The following is a 9,939-nucleotide window of genomic DNA, read 5'->3' as shown; positions in this document are numbered from 1 at the left end:
TTGCTTTCCCAAGTTATGTACCTAACTTAAAAGCTGAGTGCAACAGCAGATATCTGTCTCAGCATAATATAACGGTTTTATGCAGCGAATGAGAATGCAGCGACGTGATGCGCAATACTTTATTTGCTTTTGAATTGATGGAAAAAAAACGTAAAACAAAACTGAAGCAATTTTAGAGCATTTTTGTAATGAATCTGTGATGATATTATAAAATTGCTTGCAAATCGAATGCCGCATAGACTACGGAAATCGGCAAAGCAAAGCATTGCGTTACGTGTCGCCTATGCATGACTTCCGGTGTATCGTTATAATTCGTGACGTGAGTTATTCTTTCATTTACAGCTATTCGTTGCGTCACAGTCTACGAAGTTAACCATAGAAAGTGGTCGACTTTATTGTGTAGCTGTCACAATGTCTTATTTGATGTAATCGTTTAAACAAGAAACAATATAAACAGTTTATACAGTTGTCATGGTGTACAATTGATTCTAAGATTAAGAGAAGCGAAACAACGACCTGAGACTCATTTATCATCGAGGACAGACAACAATTCTACAGACAAACTTTGTAATTGAAGTGGTCGTCCTTACAGGCTAAGGAACGATAAACAATCATTTCATTACAAATCTATATTTTAACTATCTTTATATAGTTTACAAGTCAATAATTTACTATACATAGCGCAAACCAACAATATTAGGTAGTGGTTGTAAGCTATCTTGTGTTTGCTTAGGATTCAAACTTTATTCAAATTTAATTTGTTGGAAATCTGTTGACATCTCTTTTTACTACACTGATTGCAAGAAACAACGAGCTTAATTTTAATCATACACTTTTTGTTTTAGCTGAAAACCGCCTGGTCTTAACGACAAGCTAAATTGTTATATGCTTTTAAAGCAGAAAAATCGCTTTACGAAGTGTTACAAAAGTGTTTACTTCACATCCAATTTTAAAACCAAAAACTACAGAAAATATTTGCTGACAAAGCAAAACAAATAGGTATATTCTAAGTACTTTATTTGTATGGCTAAATATTAAACCAACTTTGCTAAAAATCTGTAGTCGACCGAAATGCAAAAATAAATCGGCTATTATACCTATAATATTGTAGCCTATGGAATTGTGTGTAGCATATTATTTGGTGTAAAGTTAGAGCTTCTATAACTTATACTTGCCATATCATTTTGCCAATTTAAAAAAATCTCAAGTACCACGAATTGGTCTTGGGTAAATGAGAACACAAATCGATAAGAATAGGCCTACACAATTTGATCCTGATTAGGATAACGCTAAGTTGAAAATCAAGATTCCGTGAAATAGTGTCAGTCATATTTTTCAACTGCTGTTGGTTTTAGTTAAAAATAAAATTAGCCACTAACTGTGTTTGTTACACATTTGATGTACTCTTAAAAATTTATAGTTTATATATAAATTAGGAAAAGATTGTTGATTGCTAATTATGTTAAATAACCTTTACGTCTAAAAAGATTTTTGAAATTTTTGTTTATCCACTCTGGATGATTAAGCTGGTGACTTAAGATTTTAGAAGCCACAGCAGCAATGTTTCTCATGAAAATAACATTGCTCCAATACTTTAACTCAAACAGCAAACTGTTTCATAAGGTGTTTAAATAGAAATTCTCGGAATTGTTATTTAAGGCAAGTGGGATTTAAATGGGAGATACAAAACAAATATACAAAGTGATGATTCATGACTTTTTCAAAAAGTATTTGATAAAATATAACTGGTATAATCGCACACGTGTTTTATCTCACGGGTCAGACTTAGCCACAAGACTAGTCTATCGCTTTTGTGTGTTGTTGTATAATTAGCAACTTTCTTCTCATTGCCAGAAGTAGTGCTTCGTTGTTGCTACTGCTAATGTTTAAACTTACAGGCAGGTTAAATTTATCCAAATGCTGCATGTAACGTACTTGTAATGAAAAAGTGGTATATGGTACCTTAACCTGTAAGGTTTACCCACCTCACTACAATGGTTACACAACAATGACAACTGTATATTCTGATTATATTTGAAGCTTCATTGAACGAATACATTTAGATAGAACATTGGGACAGCTACATAATAAAGTCGACCATTTTCTAGGGTTAACTTAGTAGACTGTGACGCATTGAACAACTATGAATAACAACACACGCAATGCAGGCATGCACGACATTTTTGTCACGACTTAATACGATAAACAGAGAGTAATTGATTACGTAACGCAATGCTTTGCTTTCCCGATTTCCGTAAACAAGAATTCTATGCGGCATTCGACTTGCAAGCAATTTTACATTATCATCACATACTAATAAAGTCATTTTTATTCATGCTCGTATTATAGCCTACTTGACTTCAAATTTAAAATTGAATTCCGTTTCCAATACAACTTGTTTCTGCAAACCGCATGTACAAATAGCCTACTATTCGATCAATTGTGGCGGATTGCGAGGTGCACGTCATTAGACAGTTTTTCTTTATTCTGTCACATTACGTAACAGACTTCTCCTTTAATTATATTATATACGTATAGAACTATAGATATTATATAAACACGTTACTTGTGTTTATATTATATAACACATTATACAGTATGTGCTTATAAAATATCTTTGCATAAATGCCTTTTGCGCTCATATGCACCTTACTTATTTTATTTTACAAATATAAGATACTGTAATATTTATTTGCACGCCACATTTAGGCCGTCATCCAATACTGGCACCGTTGGCACACAAGTGTGTGACGCGTGATCGTAACTGCTGTTGCTGTTGGCTAGCTGGCTTACGTTGGTAATGTTGGTGGTTCAGATTAACTTCCTTATCGTGGCCTCTAGTGGATAAGTTATGAATGATATGAGTATAGAGTTGCGTGGAAATTTGAAACACCGTACGGCTAACAAAACCATGCAGACACCCATAATTTCAATTTTTATTACGCCGTTACGGCAGGCTTAGCTGGTGTTCACTTAGGCTAGTTCAGTAAATGTTCAATACAATAGGCCTAAGCCGGACTGCAGAGTATGGCAGTTTTCGCCGAGATCTCGATTGTGCAGAAGCATAATTCCGGTGTGCAAGGAGGCAGCTGGTGTGCACTGCGACTCGTGGCTGCCCGGTGTTTGTGCAGGCAAGGTGTGGCCCTATACGATAGAAATCGGGGAAAAATCCGTGTTTCACGTTTTTTTAGAGATATCGGTTGTAAACAGTGATTTTGCAGTATAAATCGAAGCAAAATATAGTATTTCCTTTTTCTTATTTTTTTTGGAGACACCGGTTTGCCCTGGTGTGCAATCCTGTTTAATAAAACTCTGCAGTCATACTCTATAGTCATACTCTGTAGTCTTTGTAATCCTCCAAAATATACAGGTTCGCTTGGATTGTTTAAATGGTCTTGACAAACTTTGTTCGCTTGTAGATGGATTGAAACTGTAAATTTCAATTGAAGCCCAAGGTGATGCTATGATACTTCATCTCACAAACTTCAACCGCTTATGGACAGGTTGAAAGTATAAAATTTGGTTAGGGTGCAGAAAAATTAAAAATAAAAGTTAACGCTAGAGTGAGAGAGAGAGAGTTTATTTCATCGTTTAAAAAAAAAACTAAAGAGGATCGTACCGTAATTCTAACATAATTGATAGGTGTGGGGCAACGAAAAGATCTCTCTGTCATCTTCCCCAGATTCTATTGCAAAGAAAACCAATTAAAACAGATAGAAAAAACTGAAACTCAATTAATTAAAACAAAAACAGAACCACACCACAGACAGCAGAACATTTTCAATCAATAACAAATGAAGCAAAAGAAATCAACAACCATACATCCATCAACCTATTTGTAATTATCCGAACAGCACTTCCCTTGCACAAAACCACTTCTCAATTAATATGAGAAATATTTATGAGACTTAATTTTTTGTTACATTGTTTGGTAGTTTATTCCAAAAATTAGGTCCTTGAAATGTTAACTTTTTTTTACCTTTTACTGTTTTGATTTGGGGCAAGAAAAAATTGTCCTGTGATGATCTGGTATTATATTTGTGTACTGTTTGGAGTTCACTGAAATAGTCATTAAATATTTGGAGAAGAAGATTTGTGTAATAGTTATGCATGAATTTGCCTGTCTGTAATTGATAGATTTGAGATATATTTAGAATATCGTTTGTTGTATAAAGTGCAGATGTTTGGTATATTTCTTATTATTGGTAATTAATCTTGCTATTTTATTGTGAATTATATTTAATGGTTTTAAAACACTATTTGATGCAGATCCCCAAGCCAATATACCATATTGTAAAGCACTGTAAACTAGACTATAGTATAACATCATCAGAATCTTCTTTTTGTTAGTAAATAGTGATTTCAAATATCTGGATATTTTATTTTATTTACTAAATATAGCTTAAAGTTTGTGAGATGTATTATCATAGCGACACCTTAGGCTTCAGTTGAGTTTTACGATTTCAACCTATCCGCATGTGATTGAAGTTGTCAAAACGATTGAAGCTGTCTAAGTGAATGATCTAAGCAAACATTGTGGTCCAAGTGAACCTGTATATCTTGGAGGCACCCTCAGCATGGCCGTACTTAGCCAGATATTGCCTGCTCCAAACAACCAAAATTGACAAGTGCCGTGCATAAAAATTCCCAGACGCATTTGAAGTGCGCATATACACAGAAATTGACTGACTCAATTTCTTTATAAACTATAAATTCAGTGCTCAGAAGTTCTGTCCCAGTCATTAAGTGCAAAAAAATACACCTAAAGTGGGTCTTTGTTGCTCATGAAAAACAATATCTTGTATGTCCATGCCAAACTCTTCAGTCTGGCTATTGAGGAATCATGGGTTAAAGTCGTGCAAAGACTTTGTTAAGTCCAAAGATAAAGATTACCATGTACCGTTACCCCAGTTGATAAGAAACTTTTTTTTTCATTTTAGTGAATGTTTTTGTATATTGGTGTTCATTTCCAATTATTACCTTGTGATGTTACCGTAGGAAAAAGTTTCAATGAGCTTACTGAAAAGATTGCAATCTTTGCTAAAACTTTTGTCATTCAATAGTGTTACAAGAAATTTGCAACGTCACTATATGCTGTATAAGTCAGTACTGATAAGTTGAGAAGTAAATGCATGCTCTAAAGTTGCGCAGTGTGTTTTTTAATAAACTTGTCAGATTTTCTACATGTAATGAGTTGCAGTCCAGATGTTTTTATCGCTTTGACAGTAAACAAGGCCCGGCATCAGTTGCTGAGTTCATCTACAACAAGATACTTACCACTGGGCCGATTTCTGTATCTGAGTTCATGAAAATAGCGTTGACTTTCCCAAAGGTGGGATATTATATGAATCGTGATGTTTTTGGCAATCAAGGTGATTTTGTTACATCACCAGAACTCAGTCAAATGTTTGGAGAACTTATTGCAGCATGGTTTGTAAGTGAATGGAGTAACCTTGGTGCTCCTGGCAGCATTCAACTGGTTGAACTTGGGCCTGGGCGTGGAACACTGGCATGTGATATTTTACGCACATTTAAGCAATTGCGCCAAGTTTTGCAAGACACTAAAATGAGCTTTCATTTTGTAGAAATGAGTCCATTTTTATCAAAAGTTCAATATGAACTCCTGTGTTGCAAGCCACTTGAGAAAAAGATTGTTTTCTGCACTGATAATTATTTTTTATCTGGAAGAACCCCTGAAAACATTGACTTATTTTGGCATAATGCGCTTGATACTGTACCCAGAGGTACATTTACATTGTTCATCGCACATGAGTTTTTTGATGCATTGCCAGTCCATAAATTTGTGAAAAAAGATGGCATATGGAAGGAGATGTACATTGACATTTGTTCAGATGGTACCAAGAAAAATTTACGCTTTGTGTTACTTCCAAACCCAACACTGGCATGTAAAACATTGATAGCAAAAGATGAAGCAAGACAACAGGTTGAAGTTAGTCCACAGTCAAGCCTGATTGTACAGGAAATGACGTCAAGAATTTCTGAAAGTAACGGCGCAGCATTGATCGGAGATTATGGCCATTTTGGAACCAAAGAAGACACACTGCGAGGATTTAAAAAACATCAACTTGCTGATGTTTTGAGTGACTTAGGTGAATGTGATATTACTGCAGATGTTGATTTTAAATATCTTCGTAATGCTGCCTTGCCATGTAACGTTGATGTGTCTGGACCAATATCACAGAATAAATTTCTCAAGCATTTGGGCATTGATACAAGGCTAATGATGCTCCTAAGGAGTAGTTCTGATCCAGAAGTTAGACGGAAATTAATAGGAGGTTATAATATTATGATTAATCCTGCTCAAATGGGAGAACGATTCCAATTTCTTTCCATAACGTCACGCAGCAGACTGAAAGATAAAAACAATAAATCTGTTCCAATTACAGGTTTTGAATGATATAAGAATGTTTACGTAGGTTGCTTGTTTTTGTTTGAATATTAATTTTTGAATTTTGTTCTGCTTGCTACTTCTTAACTACATGTTGACTTCACAGATTTTTGTAGCTTTATTTTTGTAGTATCATTGGAATTTGTTTTACACCAACACTATGGGGCCTTTCTGGTTTACCAGGGGAATGGCATTCTTGCCGGTATTCTTGGTGATATGGACATATCTGACTTTCACCATTTCTTACATCATGTCTGTCTCAAGGGGTGATGTTGACCCCGGTTTCCCATACATTTCTGACACTGGTGCTCGTCGCCCTGAAAGCTCAGTGTTTGGACAAATGCTTAACATATCAGCTGTAGTAGGTTGTACTTGTCACGCTGTTTCAATTTATGTCTACTTTATTGTTGATTTTATATGCATTTTTCTTGGATTATATTTGTTGTCAAATTGTAATTTTAGTAATTTTTATTTTTCCAGCTTTGGCTTGTCTCTACATTCGCTATAAGCAAGTGGACGGTTACATAGAGAAGCTTGCTTTGGATATGCAGACGAGAATGAATCGCCTTAACAAAGCTGGCTTGGTTCTTGCTGTGTTGATTTGCTTTGGCATTTCTTTGGTTGCAAATTTTCAGGTTTAAAAATATATGCGTAAATTTTAATAGGCCTATTATGTTGGTTCCCATAACAGTACATTGTGCCCAAACAATATGTTATTGCAACCCATTAGTCACACATAATCGCACCCCAAGTAATAATATCGACAATTGCGCTCATTCCCAACTGGGCTCAGCAGTTGCACTTTAGGAAACAGCTTATATGTAACTATACCACTGTTATTGTATTTTCGAATTCATTTTTGCTGTAGTTTTGTTCGTTAAAACATCGATGTAGGCTATACTATTACTGAGTGTAACAATAATATGCAAAATAATCATAATTGATTTCTAACAAAGAAAAATATATTCTGTAGTAAGAAGTACAGTTTTTAGTGAACAAACTCTCAGTAGTCTATGTTTGGTAATTTCTCATGTAAAACGTAAAACAATTGACACTGGATTTGTTATCTGAAACCGCAAATGCATTTTGAAAAAATCAAGTTGATAATATTGTAAATAAGGGGAGCTAATACTGCTTCCTACCTTGCCAGACATCTTTGGGAACATCCCAATTTTACAACAAAAACTTCCTTAAATTGGAATTAGGGTTAGTTCTGATATCAAGAATTTTGGTTGACTGGATATTTTTATTTTAGCGAAACATATAGAATATGGTAAGGATTATGCAACATTTTTTCTAACTTATAGTCAAACAAACTTTTGGCTGAATCCCTTGGAAATTGTCCAGTCCTCACCTTTTAAAATGTTAATGCTCAGAGGTTCACTAGTGATTTTATTATAGCATTTCAGCTACTTAGTGTATAGTTTGTCACATAATGGAACAAATATTTTCTAGCACAATGCGTTTTTGTAGAGAATACAGACAACACACTGTTTTCATTAAGTTTAACTTGGAATCAGTCACCACTTCTATTGACTCTGTAGGTTCTAATTAACTGGGGGGTTGTAAGCTGACTATAATTGAAGGTGAAAAAATTCCAAATATGCATAAAAACAGATTGGCTAGTCTAACACTCCTCGAACTATCATATCAATAGCTTGACAAGATCAGAAACTACTGGTCCACAACCTTCAACTGTTGCTTAGTGTGGATTTTCTGTCCTTTCCTCTATTTCTTTTTGACAGCACAACTATTTTCTTTCACCATAGTTATTGGATTATATTGATGAAGTGGTTTTAATATCTACCAAATTGTCTGTATGCAGATCTAAAAATATTTATCACTGTTTTGGCTCTAATGTTCATTTACAGTGATTTCGGTGCAACTTACCTGATTACAATCCCATATGGATGCAGTTGCCTATGTTTAATTCAATATGGATACAACATATAACTGTACTGCCTATGTCAGTGGTTCCCAACCCCCGGGCTGCAGACCGATACTGGTCTGTGGATCAATTGGTACCAGGCCGCACAAGAAACATTTAATTGTTTTCATTTTATTTTGTTGCTATCTACGTTTTCGGCCTATACAGTTGCATAGTTTATTCTCTTTCACGCAATTATTAATGCAATATAATGCGTGCAATATATTTTGTAAGGTTTATTGGTTATAATGGCAACGTAGAAAGTTCTATCGCTACATCAACAGGAAACAAGTGTCCTTGGTGTGCACATTGCTGGAGCAATGATGGCTTTCGGATTGGGAACAATTTATGAACTCATGCATTGCTACATAACATACAAAATGTTCCCGGACATCAATGGAAAATCTGTGTTCCATGCTCGACTTGTCATTGCATGTATTAGTCTAATTGCTCTTCTTGGCGGTAATTGATCTAAATATGCTATAATAATGTTTGCTAAAAATTTAACATTTCATCAATGTTTTAGTTTTTCCAGCAAATGATTAATGTTACATATGATGTAGGTTTTGTAGCAACAGCATTTATCACAAGTACAGATAAGAACGCAGTGATTAAGTTTCACTGGAAGCCCGGGCAGCCAGTATGTATTGTGCCAATGTTACTTTGAAATGACAACTGAAAAACATTGCTGACCGGTCGATGTTTTACCAGGGTTATGCAGCTCATCTTGCTAGTACCATACTGGAGTGGATCTTGGCAGCTTCTTTTCTGGCTTATTTTTTCACCTTCATTCGGGACTTTCAAAAGATAACAGTTCGTACCAACACTCATCTTCATCAAGACAATTTATATCACGATCGAGGTGAAATTTTACAGAATGAACTGGCAGATGGGGCCAGCCTTGCCTAATTGTGCATGGCTTGCAAGAAAATTTTCTTGAAATTGATTTTGCAATAGTTAGTGTGTAAATTCAGTGATAACTATATTGTTTACACCCGTAATTCTTATTTTTTATGGTAAAGTGTCTTGAATGTAGCACTTATACAGAAACAGTTAAGTGTACTTGTAAGTTAAAAGTTTTATATATTAATATAACCTTGCAATACTTTTTGTTATCAGCTATGTAAACATGCATCAAGTAAAAAGTTATTACTATGTAACTTTAGAATCAGACACTAATTACAGGGACATAGTATTACATGTTTTTATCCAGGGGTGCCCAAAGTTTTCACAATTATTTTCAGAATTTTAGTTTCTCCAATTTTTGTTTATAAGTCTCGGCTTCGGTCATTAAACTTTGTAAAACGGGTTGTGTCATGTAAAACATTCCTCAACATGTTATAGAAACTAAGTTTTTTTCATAAATTTCGATCCAATTACATAAACCTTAGTTAAGGGCCTCACTTTATGCAGCACTGTCTTAATTGTAAGTGCTAATTGCCATGTTCTGTCGGTATATTTTTCTTAGTCTGCTGAATTGTTGAAAGCTGTTAGTTGGGGATTTTCTTTTGTATTTTACTTAATGCTTAGTAAAAAGGGCAACCTTTTTCTCATGTACTCATTGCTTTTATGCAATAAAATTTTACTTCACTGAAATGTTTGT

At 34.7% G+C, this 9,939-nt stretch overlaps 2 protein-coding genes across 2 annotated transcripts; both read left to right on the top strand.

The window, feature by feature from the left end:
* The first annotated feature begins 2,779 nt into the window (after positions 1-2,779).
* LOC143462221 (protein arginine methyltransferase NDUFAF7, mitochondrial-like) lies at positions 2,780-6,516 on the top strand. Its single transcript, XM_076960289.1, has one exon. The coding sequence runs from the start codon at positions 5,129-5,131 to the stop codon at positions 6,416-6,418; it is 1,290 nt and encodes a 429-aa protein (XP_076816404.1). The 5' UTR covers positions 2,780-5,128; the 3' UTR covers positions 6,419-6,516.
* Positions 6,427-9,932, top strand: LOC143462222 (DNA damage-regulated autophagy modulator protein 2-like). The gene is made up of 5 exons (XM_076960290.1): positions 6,427-6,774; positions 6,890-7,044; positions 8,621-8,798; positions 8,900-8,976; positions 9,048-9,932. The coding sequence occupies exons 1-5, from the start codon at positions 6,570-6,572 to the stop codon at positions 9,243-9,245; spliced, it is 813 nt and encodes a 270-aa protein (XP_076816405.1). The 5' UTR covers positions 6,427-6,569; the 3' UTR covers positions 9,246-9,932.
* The last annotated feature ends 7 nt before the right edge of the window (positions 9,933-9,939 follow it).

The sequence above is a fragment of the Clavelina lepadiformis genome, chromosome 6 (assembly GCF_947623445.1).
Source record: "Clavelina lepadiformis chromosome 6, kaClaLepa1.1, whole genome shotgun sequence".
Taxonomy (NCBI): Eukaryota; Metazoa; Chordata; class Ascidiacea; order Aplousobranchia; family Clavelinidae; genus Clavelina; species Clavelina lepadiformis.
Note: the sequence above shows the minus strand (reverse complement) of the source record. Positions and strands in the feature narration are given on the sequence as shown.